General features: G+C 49.2%; 1 protein-coding gene across 1 annotated transcript in view; it reads left to right on the top strand.

Annotated features, from left to right (window-relative positions):
* Nucleotides 1-20558, top strand: part of TNIK (TRAF2 and NCK interacting kinase) — a 134288-nt gene that overhangs the window by 85315 nt on the left and 28415 nt on the right. The window contains exons 10-16 of the mRNA XM_026045409.1: nucleotides 3576-3751; nucleotides 5387-5453; nucleotides 7069-7273; nucleotides 14179-14289; nucleotides 14779-14865; nucleotides 15825-16025; nucleotides 19055-19219. Coding sequence (XP_025901194.1) covers nucleotides 3576-3751; nucleotides 5387-5453; nucleotides 7069-7273; nucleotides 14179-14289; nucleotides 14779-14865; nucleotides 15825-16025; nucleotides 19055-19219 — 1012 coding nt within the window. The remainder of the gene's footprint in view (nucleotides 1-3575; nucleotides 3752-5386; nucleotides 5454-7068; nucleotides 7274-14178; nucleotides 14290-14778; nucleotides 14866-15824; nucleotides 16026-19054; nucleotides 19220-20558) is intronic.

Genomic DNA, 20558 nt, shown 5'->3' with positions numbered 1-20558 from the left:
GCTCCTAATTTATTCCCTGCTCTAATAACTGCCTTGGATATTGTGAGCTGTTCTGAGGCAGCCACGGGATTGCTTGACCCTCGCCTGGCAGCTCTGGCTGTCCCAGATTTGCAAGTCTTAAGCCTTGCTTTGCTAGCGAGCAGGACATGATGGTGGCACAGCTCGGCCCGAGGCATTTTCTGTTTGTATTTGCACCGGGCCTTGTTTATCCGCCCCTTTTCCAACCGCCTGCACCCTGACCCATCGCCCCACATCACAGCTGCCCCACAGGTCAGGACGTTTGAAATCTGCGGTTACGGTTGCACCGAAACTTGAGCAGTTTCTTTGAAACCTCCATGGCGGGTTGCTGACATTTTCTTCTCCTCACACTGCTGACCCTGCTCCTGTCCTCCCTCGGGGAGGGCGATTGGGCGGCTTACGGGACTCGTCATCGGCTGCGGAGCCTTTCGCTGCTGGGCCATCTGCTCAGGTTCAGCCAGGGGCCAGGGYGGCCCAAAGCCTCTCGCTTACAACTGCAGCTGTGACACCTGCCCAGGCCGGGAGGTCCTGCTCGCCCGCCCGGACACGCTGCCCCGGGGAGGAGGTTCCAGCGGAGGGGACAGGGATCTGCACCAGCGTGGGGGAAAGGTGCACGAGGCAGGAGAGGAGCAGCGAGATGCACAAGGCAGGAGAGGAGCAGCGAGAGGCACGGCGGGGCAGCGCTCCTGCCTTTACCCAACCCCTGTCTTCAGTGGCAGCCAAGCTGCAGCTAAAGCATCGGGACAGGGGAATGGGCTTTGGGAGCATACATGGTTGGCTCTGGAAGGTTGCCAGAGCAGGAGGATTACTGCAAAATGGAGAGGGGGATTGCTTTCAAAGTCCTAGTTTAGTGAAGCTCCAACTTCAAACTTCTCCCTGGTCTGTGAGCRTGCCTTGTCTCTGCACATCTCTACAGATAAACAGAGCTGTGGTCTCCCACAGAGCCGTGGAGAGCGTTCCCGAGGCAGCACCAAGCTGCATCCCTCTTGCAGGCTTCCATTACAACGCGATCCGCAAAGGATGTGGCCGGATCGCGCTTCCAGACACAACTGCAAGTCAATACAAGTTCACAGGTTTCCATAAGAACGAGTCAGCCCAGCACAACTTGTGCTGTTTGCAGTGAGACACCGAATACACTTGCGGTCTTTGACTCAGTTTGCCCGGGCAGGTGGGTCTTGGGGCTCTGCCCACCCAAGCCAAGGAGGCTCAAGACGTTAGTTCAGCCTCTCTTGGGGGCTCTCCAGCAGTCACTGTGCTGTTTTGCACAGGTTCAAAACACAAGAGAAAAGCAAAATGAAGAAGATTCAATGTACACAGTCTTGCAGGTCAGCTCCTCCTTCCTGCATCCTGTTTTCTTCCAGTGGGTCTCAGGCTGTTCTTGCTCCTGTGTGCAGCAGTGGAGAAAAGTGCATGAAAGTAGGAAAATCAACTTTTCTTCTTATGTGAAAGACATAGTTAATTCATGCAAACACCTTTTAAGTTAAGCCTGCAAAACACTCTGATAAGCAGCAGTGGGCATTGGAGCTATCTCAAATAGAAGATCCCAGGGAGAAAGCACTTTTGTTGCTTGCTGAAGCCTTGAATTTGCTTTTAAAACAATAGTGTGTTTCTTTGAGATTAAGAATTCTTTGGTATCATCTTTCTCTTCCAATTAAAATCAGCCAGCAGTGAACCTCGATTTTCACCTTCCTGCAGTTCATAAGTAAAATGTAAAAGGCTGAACTTTAGTGATGCTGTTCCCATAAACTTCTCATAACTTTGCCCTGTAAGAAATGACAAAACCTCTTTGTTAATGAAGTGGCATTTGCACTGCAATAGCACTTTTCATCCCGGCAACCAAGAAAGCTTTGCAAACATTTATTTAAGCTTTACAAACCCCAGGAGCTGGAGGAGGACTGGTGTATATGTTACGTGGTTGGGCTGCCTTGCAGCACAAGGTTGAGACATTCATGTAAAGGTATCGTGAACCAGAGCCAGGGAGAAATGGGGTGTCTTGTTGGAATGACCCCGTTTGGGGGGTTTCCTTGTGCTGCTGGGTGGTTTTGCTGCTCTTGGGCGGTGCTGGCTCTGCCTGCCCTCGTGCAGGGCAGCGAGACGTGGCTCCAGCCTCAGCCACGGAGGTCTCAGCAGGCCGGATTCGCGTGGCAGCTGGGTGAGAACCTGCACAGTGACACTTAGCAGGGGAAAAACTTTCCAGCTGCATCATTTGCAGCAGCAGCATCTGCATATGAGGAAGAACTCCCTCACTGTGAGGGTGACAGAGCCCTGGCACAGGCTGCCCAGGGAGGTTGTTGAGTCTCCTTCTCTGGAAGTCTTCAAACCCACCTGGATGCCGCCCTGTGCCACATGCTGCAGGTGACCCTGTGTGTGCAGGGGGTTGGACTAGATGATCCCTAGAGGTCCCTTCCAACCTCAACCATTCTATGATTCTGTGATGTGACCCTGTTTGCTGGCACAGTGGACTGTGCACGTAGAGCTGCTGTCTCCCCAGTGTAGATCTACACAGCAGAGTCGTGTCTTGGAGGTGGATTTTGTGGAGCGTCACGTGGATTGGCCCTTTGGGAATACACYGAGACATGGGGGTTTTATTGAGGCAAGGTGGAGAAGGGAGATTTGCTCATTAATAAAGCTGAAGGGAGGATTAAATTGGATCTAGCAATGTGTTTTATTTTTTGCATCTCAATTTGTATGGATTAACACTTAAAAGATAAATCACTTTTAGTCTGACAGCTTAAAAGTAAAATCCCTGAAAGCTTATTGTTTTACTTCTGAATGCAATTCTGTACTATCTGTTGGCTTCTGACATTAATTTACACTCATTTTCCTATTTACTAAAGCAACATACAGTATAGCAGCCTGTCAACATCTTTCTTTCTTGCAAATCCCTGTTCTCTTGGGTTTATAATGTGGTGAAATTAGTTCCAGGAAAACTTTTGATATGCGTAACTTGAGGCATAGACAAATTCATTTTTTAAGAATTTGGTTGGAATTGTTTCCAGAGGTTTAATTTAACTGTTTGCAAAAGGGCCCAGTGGTGAGGACCGGGGTGYGGGGATCTGCCATCCACAGTGGGATCCCTGCTCTGCCCTGGGAGTGGTGACGAGTGGAAGCTGTTGGGACACGGAGCAGTGGAGAACATGGCACCGTGGGGCAAAGGGGAGCATTGCTTTGCATTTTCCTGGTTGCCGCTGCTGGCACTTGCCTTTGGTGGATTCCCCAGTGGTGTTGACAATCCCCAATCTTCTTCAGGCTCAGCAGAGCTGTGTGTGTCACTAACAGCACCTGCAAAGCTAGGACAAGACAGGCGTAGACAGGAGCCCGCGTGGGATGACTAGGAGCAGGTAGAGTGATCCAGGTCACATACAGCAGGGTGGCTTTGAGTAACATTGGAGAAATTCTCATCTACGGAGAAGTTGCATGAATCCTCTTGGAAAGCTCCATCTGAGAAGGAACTGCGTAGCAGTCAAGTGTTCTTTTTAAGTACCCAACRGTTTGTATTTTCTAATAGGGGAATTGATAGCTGATTTTTCTATATGTTCCTTCTCTGTCTGGACTAGGTCTAAAAAGTTTCAGTCCTTCATTGAGAGCTGCCTAGTGAAGAACCATGGCCAGAGACCGACGACCGAGCAGCTGATGAAGCATCCCTTCATCCGGGACCAGCCGAACGAGAGGCAGGTCCGCATCCAGCTCAAGGACCACATCGACAGGACGAAGAAGAAGCGAGGCGAGAAAGGTGAGCGGGGCAGCAGCACCAGGGGCAGCGTCTGAGGTCTGTAGTCTATTTAGAGGTCCCTAACACAGAGCACGATGGAGCTGTGGTGCTCAAAGGATAGTAGAAATCCCATGGGGATGCAGCATCTCTGCAGGGYTGGCTGGGAAAGTATTTTCAGGGCTGATATGGCTCTATGTGTTCTCAAACTGGTTTAGTGGAATAGGCAAAGTCCTTTTGTTTGAACAGTCTTGTTCTGGTTTAAGGTCAGGGTGATTTGTTTAAACTGAGTCCATTCTGTCTTAACCAAAGTTGATACCTAAATAAATATCTACAACAAAGCAACTGGTGTTCAGACAAAGGCTACATTATCATAGAGCTGTTTGATGTTTTAAAACCTCTTTTTTTTTTCCAATGAAAAGAGAATCTTATTTTTTGTCCAAATGGTTATTTCCACATGGCTCATTTAAGCTTTGATCCATTAAAATGGATACATAAGGTGTACATGTGCCTATATATGTACAAGCATATGGAAGGGGGAACATGCTAAGCTGAAGTTTTCTCAGATCACRTATTTTATGCCAAGTCTTTTATCTACGTGGCATTTAGGCTGCACCAGCAGTGAGCTGTGAGCTGTGCAAATGAACATCTCAATAAGATCCTTGCCCCAAAGGAATGCCACCGACCAGGCATAACCTATTTAACTGATTTTTTTCTGTGACCTCTCCAGTCCTTATCAAAGTCTTGTGCAAGGAAGATAGATAGCTGAAGAAACTGGTTCAAGTATTCTGTTGCCTGTGAACTGAATTTCAATTTGAAAGCTCATTTGTAGAATCCAGCCAATTAAGATATTGCTGTTTCTCTCCTTATTCGTAGCAGTATTAATTTTTCACGCATACCTTTCAGTTCTTTGCAACAGATTTCAGTACAATCAAAACAATAAAACTGAATCTTAGTGAAGTATTAAATGTGTTTAGTCTAGCGAATGAAGGCTTTGCCCTAGAGATGGAGAGTAATTGGGTAAATGCAAGCCTTCCTTTTTCTATCATTCCCTTCATCCGATAAAGAGTATATCCCAATAGAAATCACAGTATGTAGCACAACACAGTAATTGAGCTTTTATGTAGATATCTTCACTGCTGGGGAAATATCGTATGGATTTGTGCAGGAAGGGTGGAACATGTTCAGGRAGAGAGAAGTTCATGCCTTCAGAACAGCAGTTAAATCCCACCACCCAAAGCTGGTGGCTCCAAGGGCTCGTTGGGTGTTGTGTCTGCATTGTGTCTGCAGAAGGAGGCCTCTCGTTGGCTTTGGGGCATGGGTGTAATCTTTTATTGAGCAGAGGATTTGGGCACCTTCCATCTTTCCAGCAAGCCCCTCCTGGTCTGGATGCCCTTCCCCATGGTGCCAGTGCAGGCAGGTGACATTCCAGCTGGGACCAGGGTCCTCTGCAAGCCTGTGCCGAGTGCTTCCCTGGCTTTGCAGCCTCCCATAGGATCAGCAAGCAGAGAAACCAAAGATGGAGACAGTACTGCCTGTTCTTGGTGATGCTGGGGGGGAAAAAAGGGTTTTCAGTTCTCTCTGAGAGCTTTTGTGTTTCAAGCATCAGGAAAACCAATGAGCCCAGTAAAGGGCACTGATAAGCAATTATGTTCCTAGATGAGACAGAGTACGAGTACAGTGGAAGTGAGGAGGAGGAGGAGGAAAATGACTCCGGGGAGCCCAGGTAAAAAAAATCAACATTTCATTTCTGCCCTTATATCTTTTTAGCTCTGTATAAAATTGGCGTGGATTATAGGTTCATATGAACTAGAAATGGAGAAAGAACAATTTGATCATCAAGCTCGCCCCATGAAAGAACAAAATATCTCCCCTCCCTTAGATGAGTGGTATTAAGTTGATGCTACCAACAACCTTGGCCGAAAGGTTGGCAAGAAGCAATAACTCATTTTCTGTGGGATTTGCAGTGCAGTCTGTTAATGTCCCAGGAATGCAATAGCTGCCCATGTTCGCTGATGGACAGCTCTGCTTTGTGGCTTTGAAGCTGTGGTGGCCTCACAGGTGATTTAAGGGAAAATTTTAAGATGCAGGATCTCTGCGGGATGCAAATTTAGTAGGAGACAGGAGGACCAAAGCCCTTTCCCGCCAGCACTGGCCTTTACCCTTCTGGCATCCAAGATGCCCTATTTAAGCCAGCCCTATATCCAGCCTGATTTGCCAGAGCTGGTTTTTCTTTTCCATATGATGCTACATATGATGCAGCATAAGCTGCCTGCTTGAATGTGTTGGCCATAACTGAGCAGAGCCAGGCTGCTGTGGTCACAGGGGTGAGGAATCACTCTCTGACCCGGTACTTGCTGCCCAGCTTGTCAAGAAGCTGATAAACATTCGTGGCTACTTGTGTGGATCTAGTCTCTAAAAATGTTCCCTTAGGGGCTTTTTTTCCCCCCTTTTTTTTTTTTTTTTGGATAGACTGTGTGTGCAAAATGAACTGCTTGTGCAGRTGAACTTGCAGGGTAGAAAACTGCTCCTTCAGAGCAAACCAATTGGCTTCCATGAGCGAAAACTTGCAGATGTGTGTTCTCACATGAACTCTGCTGTGAGGAGCTGCGCATGTGAGCACTTAGATGTGGGGGAAAAGCAAGCTGAAATCCAAGAAGAAGCTTGAAAATGTGATTTTTTTTCCAAATGTAGCTCTCTATCTGCATGTAAATTTTCATCATGAAACCATTCCAATTGCTGCTGCAAACATAATAGGGTTTGAATTTTCTTTCTTTGATGACTTTTTTAAGAGTCATTGCAATTAGCATCAGGTTATTCCATTATTTCACCGAGATAATGTAGTATTTTAATAGCTGGCGGTGATTCACACAAAATGCACTTTGTGCACAGCTAAATATAGTGTGTGCCACTGCAACAGAGAGACTTTGCTTAGAAACTTAGCGTGAAGGAACCTTCAGCAGGGAAATGTCTGGCGAGGCTGTGAGGAGCAGGAGGGTTCTCTGCGTTCCCAGTTCACAATCCAAGATTTACGGCCAAGCAGGATTAACAGCAAAGGATTTGAGGGGAATTTCTTCAGAATTTCTCCTTTAAAAAAGAGTTGGGGGGGAAGAGGTGAGGTGCATTTCATGGCGCAGTAGGCAGGGGTTGTGCTTTCATGCCCAGACCCTCCATGCATGCACATGCATGCGCAATGCCTCCATGCGCTGCTGCCCAAGCACCTCCCATTACTCAAATGGCTCATGAGGAAAAGAGACAAACCCAATAAACACCCCAATTTCCCCTAATGAGGGGCTTAACGGGGTCTGTGGGAACTTCTGTGATGCTCATGTCCCACGCAGCTCCATCCTGAACCTGCCCGGCGAGTCGACGCTGCGGCGGGATTTCCTGCGGCTGCAGCTGGCCAACAAGGAGCGCTCGGAGGCGCTGCGGCGGCAGCAGCTGGAGCAGCAGCAGCGCGAGAACGAGGAGCACAAGCGGCAGTTGCTGGCTGAGCGGCAGAAGCGCATCGAGGAGCAGAAGGAGCAGAGGAGGAGGCTGGAGGAGGTAGGGGCCGGAGCCGGGCCGTGGGCTGGAGGTTGCGCTCGGCCTGAGTTGAGGGAGCTCTGGTAGCAGTTCCCCAAGGAAATCAGCTTTGAACCGACCCTGTCCTTGCCTCTGGGGGTAACTGATGAAGCAGACCACAGTGATGCACTGAACAAAAGCCTCTGTTGATCCATGACCTATCCTGGTGTCCAGTCGTCCTCCTCAGCGTGGTACATAAGTGTTGCCAGCTCTTCTGAAGGTAGTGGGGTTTACTCACCACAGATGAACCCCTTCAGTACCAAACCTGAAAGGGTGGTGGGAACTGCTGAGCAGACTTAGTCCAGTGTTGGCGTGGCGGTTGCGCTCAGTCTGCTTTGTGCTGAAATCCAGGTGAGCAAAACTCTTAGGCCAGGGACTCAGCACATTAGTTACCTTTATTTGTTGCTGTGCCCCATGACATAAGAAGCTAAAGCTAAGGAGCCTCCATTCACACATTCCCAAAGTTCTGCACTGCTTATGTCCCCTTTAATCCCTGTTTTCAACTTCAGGCCTTTTGGTCCTTGCCAATTACAGCAGTTTTTCTTAGAGCAAGGTGCACATTCCTGCCTGACTTGATTCATACATGCCCCGAAGCGTAAGATTTCATTACCTTTGTCCAGTTGCAAACCTGTACTAGTCGCAAATACTGYTGGTCATAAAATTACCCACCCCATTTAAGATCTAGCTGCAGTATTTGACTGGGTGGCTGTAGGTATTTGTGCATCACACAGCCTGGCTGCATGAAGCGCTCACCTTGGTCTTGGCCTCAAAGACCTTGAATCAGAGAAGTCCACAAAAGAGGAAGGGGTTTCYCCTGGCCTCAGGTTGCTGATGCGGTTTTGCACAAAGCAGCCCATTGACTCACGCTGAAGTCATCCCAAGAGTCTAATTGAAGGGTTCATACATTAAGTGTAATTAAATTAGCCTCCCASAGAGGTCACCGATATGTCTGGAGGAATAATTGCAGTAAATGGATTATTAGAGCATCCCCCTCCCCATAATTGGAACAAGCCAGAGAGCCTGTTAGGTTTAACCTAGATGTCCATACGCTTCCAGTGCAGTGGGTAGTACCCCCAGGCCGGGAGCTGCGACGCGGCCGGTTCCTCTYGGCGGTGCCCCCCGGACCCTTGTGGGGCTGAAGCCAACGGGAGCCCATCACAGGCCGAGCATTTTTCAGTCTGGTAAACATGTAGGTCTGCGATGCCATGGATTGTAGGTCAGGCCTGTCTCCTGCTCCGTGGCAGCGGTGACGGAGCCGCGGAGCCGCGCTGGGAGAGGACGCGGTTTGCGCGCACGCGCTCAAATCCCTGCCTGTTTATCTAGGGACTATGGTGAGGAAGTGGGGCTCTCCCAGCCTAAGCGTGAGCTCGCTGCGAGCAGCACGCAAGTGCAACAAGAGCTGAATAAAAGCAGACAGCAGATTAGCTGAAATCCTGTAATGAATACAATACTTACCAGTGTATTAATATGTTCTCTTTGCATAGAAGAACATCGCTCGCCGTCACTTGCTGCTTCCCAGGCAGATTTTGAATGCAGGGCTCTAATCCTCCTGCTAAGCCGGGCGTGCTCTGCCCRGAGCTCAGCTGTTTTCCCATTGCCTTTTTCCCTCGTCCTTAGAGGCTAATGTTCCCATACCCAACATTTGCTTTGTGCTTCTTTATGGTCTAAGAGGGCAGTGCCAATAGCTCTCATAGGCAGCACTGCACCTACACATCACTGAGAACAGAAAACTGGGGAAGGTTCAGGTTACTACATTTTTTGAAGTAAAGCTGACCTTTAAAACCCAATGGCGCATCTGGGACAAGTAAACACTTGGAGCACCTGGCGTTTGGGACCGCTCAGTCAGGCTCTTTAGTGCTGCCAGACAAGTCCCTGTGTTTGTAGCGAGAGCTGTGRCTCACAGCAGCGCGCCCAGAGCGCGGCCGAGTTGCCCGAGTGAATCAGCGAGGCGCGAGCGCGGTGCTGGAAGGACTGGCTTAGGAGGGTGCAGAGCTCGGGAATGCCTGGAGTTCATTTGTCCTGGAGATTTAGAGTAACAGAGTTGGAAAAAGGCTAGCAAATATGGTAACTAATCCGTTCCTCTGTCAGTGAAGAACGACTGTGGATTTTCTTTTGTTTTCACCAGTCTTGTTTTTACTTATTGCCGGAGAGAGAACCTCTGCCAGTTTTGTTTTCCCACGTAATAGGGGTTGCAAGCAGGGAAGTCTGCTTTTCCTCTAGTCTTGATGTTCCTAAGCCAGGATTTCCAAACCTTTCACAAAGTGCATCTCGCTTTGGGGCCTTTCTGCCCAAATCCAGTATCTCATGATGTTGCTGCAGCAGTAACATCAAATATGTGCATAAGAGAGTAAAGGTGCCAGCTTGTCCGCATGTCTCACAGGGGCGACCGCACTGGCAGAGCTCCACGGSTTCATAAACTGAATTGGTCCAGAGATTTTGGTACCAGATTTTGTTCTGAAAGGAAAGCGGGCAGGCCTGAAGGCCAAGGGGAGCTCTGTGGTGAGGCTTTCCTTCCCTGGTTCTTGGGGAACAGCTATACACAGTTCATCCGATGAAATCAAGGTGGGCCCCAGAAATAACTGCAGAAAAATAAAAATTAAAGAGCTAAGGAATATCAGTAGTTCCAATAGCACTAAGCAAATATTCATGTTATGCAGCATGGTGACTTGGCTTGACCATCTTTTGATCTTTCTCTATATATGCCATTCCCTTCCTATATATATCATTCCCTAATAAGGCCTCCATCTGCTCCTGGCACAGAATGAACCTTCCTGACTGGATTTACGAGCAAAACCCTGGCTGAGCAGTAGGAATAGCACACCCTGCTCTCAGGAGCATTAGGGGTCCTGCAAGACAGATACCTGKGCAGACCTGGTGGGAGTGGGCAGATAGGCAGGGAGGATTTTACAAAACAACATTTTTATGTCATGTTGTGAATTTTTTTTTCTTCTCTAGGCAGAAAACAAAGGTCAGATCTTTACAGAGAACATGCAAGGCAATTGTAAGCATCTAATCATCTTGCTCTTTGCATGTCCACTTTCTTTCGGAGTGATTATAGGAGCTAGATGCTCAATGGATAAAAAAAATAGCAGCGATTTCATTAGAGGTTCACCAGCTAAAGCAAAAGATCATCTGCTGGAAGCTCTTTTAAGCAGTGCACAGGATTTCCAGCAATTAACCACAGAGCAACTTAGGCCAGCTAAAATTATGGTTGTTACATTCTTCTGCATTTGCAGGTGTCCTCTGGCTTGTAGGAACATTTGCCCTAGCGGGACAGTTCCCTGCAGGAACGAGGACCATGGTGGCACTGCAGGGATCCTGGACGTAGTCCCCTGAGCCACGTGCAAGGGGAGCTGCTGCGTTACAGCAGGTCCCACAGCAGCCACTCACATCTCTCCTGGTTTGGTTTGCATATAAAGCGTGCAGAGCTCACGGCTTTTGACCTGCCTTTTCCTGCCTGGAATCTCATGTCTGTCCCTTCATCGTGATCCCAGATAAAAATTCCCACAATATTTTGCAGCATATAAGGTTCCCATTGCTGTGATATGAAGTTCTGACCCAGTTTTCCTACCAGTGGGAAGCACCTCTCCRTGCCCCAGTGCTTGGTGCGTCAGGAAAGATGATGTTCAGGCATACTCACTCTTTCCCTGGTGGCTGAGATAAATGAGCCTGTCACAAAAACGCAAGCACCTGCAATATTTGTTTTCGTTTGTTCCTTGGAATTCCCCCTGCACTGCTCTGCTGGTGCTTGTGCTCCGGAGTGGGAGCCAAGATTTCCRAGAGCTGCTCCTTGCGGGTGGTGCTGCCTCTCCACGGGTCGCAGGGAGGCTCCGACCTTGCACATTCCTCTCCCTCCTGAATGTGTCTGGGATGGCAAAGGGAAYGTGCTCCTTTGAAGCCCGTGTTTCATCCCAGACCTCCAAGGGCCTTCCCGCTGGAGGCTTCACCTTCGTATGTCTTCCCCCATCCATATTTAAAACCTGTCATTTCTGGTGCAGCACAAAGATCCCGTTCTAGAGTACAAGGCGCTACATAGAGCTTTACCTGCAGAGTTATATAAACACAGTGCTAATTAATTGGTGTTCTGCCTTGCATGAATAATAGATCTGGAGAGTGTAAATACATGTGGTAGGTGCAGGCTTGGAGAAACCCAGGAATTTCACCCTCATGGTGTAAGGGGAAGGAAGAGCAGGAGAAGGAGGCGAGTTGAGAGGCACCTGCATCTTTCCCCTCATTTTTTTTCACGATTTTGATGATTTCCATGCCCAGGTAGAGCTGCGGGCCGAGCGGAGGCGGATGAGGGGTGCGCGCGGTGCCGGGGGCCGCGCGCCCTCCTTGCCCGGGCCACGTCCTCGCCAGCTGTTTGCCAGCTGCAGGGCCCGGGCAGCCCCCGCGAGGCAGCTGGGCACTCTGCAGAGAGCAGCCTTTATGTTGCTTGACTAAATCTGCTCCTGATGGGACCGTGACAAACGGCTGCGTGGAGCATGACGTGGCGGCCACGCTGAGCACTGGCGGGAAGGCACAAGGCAGCTCTGCGTTCGTGACACAGGTGAACCAAGAGCAGGCACAAAGAGATCCTTGGAATATGCAGAAGAGCAGCTGGATGCTTCCCAGCTCCAGAAAAAAGCCGTGCCCGGGGCAATCGGCCCCCAGTTCCTCCATTTCACTAGCAGTGGAGGAGGCTGCTGGTCAGACGTGGCCAACGGAGAGAGCAGGAGTGGGGCAGGATCCCCAGAGCTGCTCCGGGTCTGCTTGCCTGGAAGCGGAGAACTGCCTCCACAGGGACAAAGGAAAGGCTTTCCTCTTCCTTGCATGGATTAGCTTTGTTTAATAATAAAATAATAATAAAAAGAGGTATTTTTTATCTGAGCAATAGCTGCAGCATTCAGGGYCATGCCTCCCATTTCAAGCCCAGCCTACAGGAGCCTTGTGCCTTGGGTTAAGGAGCATGTTGTTGTAGCAAAAAGCATAAAAACCAAACCTGCTCCCCCTCAAAAAAAATTGAGAGAAAGGCACAATGGGTGGAAGTTCCCATTAATGGACATTCAGTCGGTTGGTCAAGGGCTACGTGCTCCGTCTGCAGGGCTCGCTGATTCCCTGAGGCCAGGGGGTGTTATCCGAGCACGGAAGCAGGATAACCTTCCTCAACAGGTTTCCTCCGAGGAGGCCAGGGGGTGCCGGCGCAGTTAGGAAATCCCGTGTGTCATTGTCGTCCCTCAGCAGTTAAACAGCACTGATAAATACAGCTATAGGTACAGMACTAAAGCTGTGTTTGATCTCTAACCATAAGCCAGAGACATCAGCATCTCTGAACAAGTCCTCCATGGGCATTACCTTTGCATGGGAATGCAAAGTAAGTCAGGCAGTGGCTTTCATGCACTATTGTGTGGGGGTGTCCTTAAAAACTAATTTAAATATATACTGTATATATACATATATAGCATATGTGTATATATATGTATTTAAGTGTGCATGTTTTATATCTCTATATATCTCAAATCTATCTGTCTGTACAGGTTTTCTGCATAGCAACAATTTACAGCGCGTGCCTGTTTGTCTCCAGACAGCTCAACAGCTCCTTGGGCACCGTAGTCGGCTCTGTATTCGAGACCTACATACGATTTAGCCAACATGCTGCATTCCCAGCCCCTTCCGTGCCTTCCTCGCCCTTGCAGTCTGCTCAGTCACTGTGTGTCTGCAGAGGCAAAAAAAATGTCTGCTTGAGGGGAAAAAAAAGAAAAGAGGAAAAAAGGGCCTAATCTGCCATGCTCCAGCGCGCTGCCTCCCCGTTCCTGCTGCATGCCTGCTCGGTGCAGCAGCGCAGGAGGGTGCCGCAGGCCGCAGCGTCCCCATGGCCAGCGCTTGCATTTGAGTGCCCTCTGCCGATGGCCCCGTTCCCGGGTTGCCTGGGTTGTCCCGGAGGTCTCCAGCTTTCTGGGCCTGTCCTAGAGCCAGGGTTGTGCTGGGTCTGCTGCCCTGCTTGGTGTCATAGCGGTGTTATAGCCAGGGTACTACCAGTGGCTTGGGCATCACCCCCTGCCCATGTGGAAAGCAGGACAGTTTGAGGAGTTTCCCTGGATTAAAACCAGGGCAAGAGCCAGGCCTGCTGGAGAAGTCGGTTTGTAGCAGATTTATTTCCCCTGTTATGGGGAGAAAAAAACAAAGAGTAGATCTCTTGGGAACTTTATARAGAAAGAAAAGAAGTAGCACCTTCCTGGGGCAGGTCCAAGTCCCAGGTCACCCCAGAGCAGGTCACAGATGGACTTCACCCCGAAATGCCGTGGTGTCACTCGTGGCAAGGATATTGTAGAGCTAGGTAAGCTGTGACACAGACCAGGCCAAGGGGCTGGGACAGCCCTCAGAGCAGCCCAGAGGACGTGAAGCCAACCCCTGGTTCAAGGTTGTTGAAGCAATTCAGCATCGTGCTGGCTAATTATTTTTATGCCTTGGGTTTCTGTCTCGGGCCTACAGGGCACGTTATAAGCACATTTTCCCCCTTTGCTGTGCTCAGCCTTGCACGTAGGACCTCGGAGTGGCATGTAATTACGAAGCAGTATTGATTTCTGGAGAAGAGGCTGTAAATGTACAAGTCCTTCTCATAAAAAGCAGTTTGATCCTCGAATGACTTGACCGAGCACCTTATTTGCCTTAGTAAATAACATGACTGACTGGTAAGAATTTAAAAAAAAACAGTAGTAATTGGACGTTGGGCCTTCTGTATTAGCTTTTGACCTCATAATTGCAGCAGGGTTGTGTTCCCTGCTCACTGTGGTGGACAAGATGCTTCCAAAAACCCTTGAGAAAAGGGCTYCGAGCACCTTTTAAAGAAGTGTTTTATTTGTGCCTGCCGCGGCCTCGAGGTCTCACCGGTGTCTTTGCCCCTGCAGCAACAGAGGCGGGAGAAGGAGCTGCGGAAGCAGCAGGAGCGGGAGCAGCGGCGGCACTACGAGGAGCAGCTGCGGCGGGAGGAGGAGCGCAGACGTGCCGAGCACGAGCAGGTACCTGCGGCCCGGCCGCCCGCCGCGTGAGCCCCTCTTCGCTTGACAAGCTGGAAGGCAGATCTCCTCGTAACACTCACACTTCTTTTGCCACTTCCACCACTTGAGCATAAATTGCTTAATTGTTAGCGCCGCGTGTGTCGCTTTCCACTGCCGTAATTTACTTCTGTGGGGATCCACTTGTTTGCCCGCAGAGGTGGAGACACTTGAGGTGGAGTTTTCCCACTCATGTTTTTTCCGTTCCTGGCACAGGGCTTGGGGCCCTGCCTAGCCCGTGCACGTAGCTCTTCCCACCTGGAGGCCCCTGTCCCGGCTGCGGGAGCCTGGGCCAGTGACAAAGGGCCTGAGAACATCTGGGCTCTCAAGTGGGAGGACATCCGTGCGCCAGGTGCTCCTTGTGCTGCTCACCAGCAATTCCTCCTAGAAATCACCGGCTCTTTCACCTTCTCTCTCTCTCTCCCCTTTGCTCCTTGCTGCCCGTGCCTCCAGGAGTACATCAGGCGCCAGTTAGAGGAGGAGCAGAGACAGTTAGAGATCCTGCAGCAGCAGTTGTTGCAGGAGCAAGCGCTACTTCTGGTAATGGGGCGGCCGTCGCGCTCTCGCGTCGCGCCCGCGCGCCCCACACGCACCCCGGCCTTGCCGCATGGCGCTCGCGCGGSCTGGGGGCTCCATGCTGCTCAGGTGTGGGGGAACCGCTCGGCCACGCACCAGCCCTGTGGCTTTTTGGGGCTGTTTGCAGCATGCTGCATGCAGCGGAGCTGCGAGGTGTCTCTGCCTGCACACCCACCCTGCCACGCACGCTTTGTGTTTGACCACACACTTCTCTTCTAGCCCCTTCGCAGGAATGTGGGGCATCCCCTCTCATGCTGCTTGTGCTCTAGGCTTTGTTGTTTTTATTGTCCTCTTCTAATGCTTGTAGCTGTTGCTCTCACTGTGTTTTCTTTTAATCCACGGGGATTATTATTTGTTTCTCTTCTCATTAGCTTTATTTAGGGAAAAGGAAAAAAAGGCCTCATGCAAGTCCTTCACTTTTAGAAAGGCACTTTCTAAAAGAAAAGCTTTAACGATTTAGTAATTAAACCAGATAAAGCCCCCGGGATTGGGAAGGATCACACCGTTGCCTCTGCTGTGCAGCTGTTGCCACAAACAATAAATTGGTCCTGCAAAGTGCTGCATGGCCTCAGCTTCAGTTGKATTTCTATGGACTGATGGTGTTTGGCACCTCACTGGCTTGGTCCTTTGTTCTTCCCATCTGGAAAAATCTGAGCAAAATCCATGGTGGCTTGTAAGCCCTATGAGAACATTATACAATGTGGTCATACCTGCTTGGGGCTGYCCAAGGGATTCAGATGGAGACCTCCTGTTTCATATGTGGATTTAAAGGCTCCATCAGTGAGATGACAGCTCCCTGCCCTTCTTAGGCCCCATCTGTGGCATCAGAGGGTGGAACACACGTGTGTGTGCATCCTCTCGGTGCCAGGCTCGYGCAGCCTGTGTCACCGTGTGGCCACCGTGCTCCCTTGTTGCCCGCACAGGAGTACAAGCGCAAGCAGCTGGAGGAGCAGCGGCAGGCGGAGCGGCTGCAGCGGCAGCTCCAGCAGGAGCGCGACTACCTGGTCTCCCTGCAGCAGCAGCAGCAGCAGCAGCGGCAGGAGCAGCGGCCCGCGGAGAAGAAGCCTCTCTACCATTACAAGGAGGGCATAAACGCCAGTGAGAAGCCAGCGTGGGCCAAGGAGGTAGGAGGCAGGGAGGAGTGGAAGCACAGGAGACTCCTCCCGAAAAGAGGGAATTTCTGTGGTGACTGGGATCTTGGCTATACATTATTGCTTGTTTGAACAGTGTTGAAAAGCCACCTGCCATCCGCAGGACGGTTTCAGGATCAGATACAAACACATTTTTTCTCCCTGATCTCTTTGTGATGGTTTTAGAAAGACCAGTGCCCACTCTTGTTACTATAACTTCTAGAGTTCTTTGGATTTTATTAGTTTAATTTTGTAATCCTACTCCTGGGCAGGAAGATCTTTTAATAACTCACCTATTCTTCCCATTATGCAGGATCGCTGCTCAGTTGCCAAGTGTCTGGCACCTTTTTGTCCTGGCAGAAATGCAAAGTGCATCCAACACTTAGCTGTCCTCTAATCTTTCCAATTCACAACCTTCCGCTGCACTAAATCCACAATACCAGCAGGCATCAAATGCTCAAAAAATTCAATCAGTTATCCTTTGCTAAGGATACCCGCAGTGCTGTTCTCTGCAGTTATCCTTTGCTAAGGATAACAGCACCAAGAGTTATTAGCATTTCTGAACCATGGAAGAAGCAAAGGGAGGTGTCAGTTCCTCACATTCTTAAGTCAGATGTGGGCTTCAAAAATTGTGACAAATTTGCCTACTCCAGATGAAAAGTAAGAATTTAAGGTTAGGCCCCTTTCCTTTCCTGAAATATCACAAGAATTAAGAGTTTGCTAGTAGTCACAGAAGCTTCAGGACTATTAACAACCCTTCCCATAGGTCTTTGGCAATCTCCATACTCTATTTTATCTACTTCACCTAGTCCCATTTCTAGCAAAATTTAGCTGCATCTATTGAAGTCCCGTTCTTACTGGCCAAACCTACGCTATCAGCACACCACAGTCACTGCCATAGTTTGGTAATTCCAGTACTCAGTTCAAACACTTTCTTACTGAAAAAGTATCTGCAGCTAAAGGACACGTTGGGAAAGAGTTCCATGTATGTCCTTACATGAAGGAGCAGCAGGGGAGTTGTTCACCTGGGCATCTCCAAAGGGGCCTAGGTGCCTTGGGCATGGTCTCATGGTGCTTGTTCATGGCACTTGGTCTCGTGGCACTTAGTGCCTCTGCGGTGCCCACGGCTCAGCAGTGTCACCCGCAGYGCTGTTCTCTGCAGCGACCAGCTTGCTTTTCATCATCCCCTCCAGTCCTTTTGGCTTTTGTCATCCCTCTTTGGCTTTGGAATAATTCATGGCAGCATTAGCTGCTTTCCACTGGGACCTCGGCAGAAGCTGCTCGGGATGTTTCCCGTTTGATGTGGATCTTGAATTATAAGACTCCTGGCAAACGGGAGCGATGACGAATTCCTGCGGAGTTTGGCACTGCAGAGTGCCGTGATTCCCCCTCTCTCTGTAATGCTGGAGTCAAGAAGGTGCCGTGGAGAAGGGCTGGAGAGCATGGCCCGAGCATGGAGCGCTTGTGAAATTAACCTCACTTGGTGAGGAGACAATGGTGGTTGGAAAACCAAACAAAACAAGCATCTTTCTCCTTCGTGGTTCACAAAACTCCCCAAAGTAGCCAGCGGGATCGGTGGCATCGCCTTTGGTGGCCGTGGTGGGTGCCAAGGCTTGGACAGCGAGCGAGAACACCAAAGCTGCTCTTGGACACTGTCCCAGCACTTGTGCCCCGTTCATTTTTTATTAATATAAATGTCTCCTGTTTATTTTTCATGAATATATATTTACTTAAAGAATACTTGTAGTGCTTTGCAAACAAACCTATTTAATGGCTTCTCAACATGACATGGAGAAATTAAGACAAGCTTATGGCATTTAACACATATTAATGACTCCTGAGTGAAAATATACATCAGCTGAAGTATCAAAACTCTGCACRGCGTTTGTTGCATGAATATCAGCTCATGTACCCTCGTCTCAGCAGCACACAGACTGCACGTAGGTCTAGATTAGCTGAAACCATTGTAGTTCACCAAGATTACCTGAAAACAATGGGCTTTGTTTTTATGTCTGTGTCAGTAATGGGATTTTCTTTTCTTCCATACATGACAAGGTGCCAGACTTGCTAAATCTAGATCAAAGCCGGATTTTTTCTGGCTGCCATGTTTGTTCCTGGATTCAAATCTAACAAAAGCAGTTCTTGCAGTGTTTACAGGAAAGGATCCCCTTGCTTCCAGATAGAGTTATGAAAAGGCAAGAGCTGCTTCTCAGAAGTCATCTGCAAAAAATCACCGTCTCGAGGCATGTTGCCTTTTCTTGAGACTTTATTTCTCCCTTTCAGATTCACAAGGATGAGTTACRCACATGAGATATAAATAGTCCTTTGGGGAACTCTTTAAAATGCATCGCTTGCACAATCTGCTGGGTGACTTCTAAAGTCATAAAATAACATGATGTATCTAAGGAGAAAGGAGCTTCCTATATGTGCCTTGGCTTTTAGCTATAAATGGCTTTTTCGTGGGGCTTTCTTACCTCTTTGAAGCCAGAGGTGCCACTTAGGGTTCCAAATGGCATCTCTCGAGGGTCTCAGACCTCACAAGGAGAGCAGTGCAGTGAATCCTGTGTTTGTGCAGTGTGTTGCAGCGTGTCCGTGGTGATCATCCCATGGAGCAACCCTACACTGAGCTGCACTGGGGAATATCTGGGAAAGCAGTGTTGTTTTAGGCTCTTGATGGGGAACAGGGGGCTCGATGCTACCTTAGAAAGGGAAGAGAGGAGGAAGAAAACTGGTACGAGGCAAAAATATGATGGAGCAGATAAACCTGGGGCAAGTTAAAGGGATGAAGAAGAGGGGAAATGAAGTAAGGTAAAGCTGATACAGGTTGCTTGAGAACCTGCGCTTGGCTGAAGAAGTTGGGCGTGCCGAGATCCAGACTTGAGTGCTTACCCAATGGGGAAGTGCTTAAAGGCCTCAGAGCTTTGGTGCGTCGAGCCCTGTCCCTTGGTMAATGGCAGGACGTGGGATCATCTGTTGAAAAGCCGGCGGAGCGGCGGCTCACGGTGTCCCCCGGTGTCGCGCAGGTGGAGGAGCGCTCGCGGCTCAACCGCCAGAGCTCGCCGGCCATGCCGCACAAGGTGGCCAACAGGATCTCCGACCCCAACCTGCCTCCGCGCTCCGAGTCCTTCAGCATCAGCGGTGTGCAGCCCGCCCGGACCCCTCCCCTGCTCAGGCCCGTGGACCCGCAGGTAACGGTGCTTCCGCTCACTCACATGCACCAGGATGCTCGGGGTGCTGGTAAGGTCACGAGAAAAGATGGTGGATTGAAGGAAATAATGTCTCGCTCCGTGGTTGCTCAGTCCGAGGTGTGTTTGCGAGTGAGGGCAGCATCTACATTCATGAGTGGATCCTTCTTTTCACCTCCATGTGTTAGAAACATCATGCTGGGTTATACCTTCCTTTGAAGCATCAGGTACTGGTTCCTACTAGAAACAAGCTGAGGACCTAGAGGAACYGCTGCTCTGCACCACTAAGGCAGTTGCTCTGTTCCTCATCGGGTGTGTTTTATTTAAAGCACTAAAACCCAAAACCCGATGCGAAAGACCCAGGATGCTTTGATGCTGAGGATCATCAGAAAGAGATTTTGCTTTCTTTGTTGCTTTGCTTCAAAGTTTTGTTTTGGTTTTCCATCGAGTTAACATCTGTCACAAATACATCCGGAAAGGGCGGTAGGTCACCGTGAGGAGGGGAATCAGTATTTTAAAAGCTAATCTGAGTAACACGGTCCCTAAGTACCCACCACAGAAAGTTGGGAGAGTGTCAGAGCTGGACCCAGTTCAGGAGCTGCAAATCCTTTGCAGCCTCAAGCATGGATTTCAGAGAGGAGGAATCCAGGTTCACGTGGACTTTCTGTGGGAAAACGCACTCRAACTTATCAGCTTGTGCTATGGGCATCAGCAGGTCAGCAGGACAATGCCAACTTTAAATAAAACACTTTCAGGAAAGCCCTTATACAGCTGTTTTTTACCCAAATATATAATCCACCTATAATCCGGTATAATCCAAACTTAAACCATAAAGCCACATTTCGCAGCAGTCTGTCTTACTGACCAAACACGATCTATTWTTTCCTGACTCCTTTGAAAAAAACACACTCTTTCTGGTGACATAAATTGTCACCAGCTGCAAGGTGTTTTTTGGGCTAAGATACTAATGGAAATGTCACTTGAAATCTGGGCAGCTGTGCATGTGTGTGTGCACATATATGCAGAAATGTCATGCTTACACTGAAATAAAGGTTACAGCTCTGTTCTGAGTTAAAGGGGCCATTGCAGTCGTTTTGTGCCCTTGGGAAAGATCTAGTCTCAATTTGCCCGTCCTAGAAGACAATCTTCCTGTCACTTGCAAGCCTTAGATCTCTTAGGTTTCATCCCTAGGACAGGGTGCTACCTATACCTATAGAAACTCATTCCTCTTGGTGTTTTTTTAAGCCATTCGTGCCTCAGAACTCCCAGATATTCTTTTTAGTTCTTATTTATTATTGTTTCCTTTATTTTTAACACCCAGATTCCATGCCAGACATCATTA

This window comes from Nothoprocta perdicaria, unplaced genomic scaffold (assembly GCF_003342845.1).
Source record: "Nothoprocta perdicaria isolate Ctin4 unplaced genomic scaffold, notPer1 scaffold_4, whole genome shotgun sequence".
NCBI lineage: Eukaryota > Metazoa > Chordata > Aves > Tinamiformes > Tinamidae > Nothoprocta > Nothoprocta perdicaria.
This window is presented reverse-complemented; position numbering and strand designations above follow the sequence as displayed.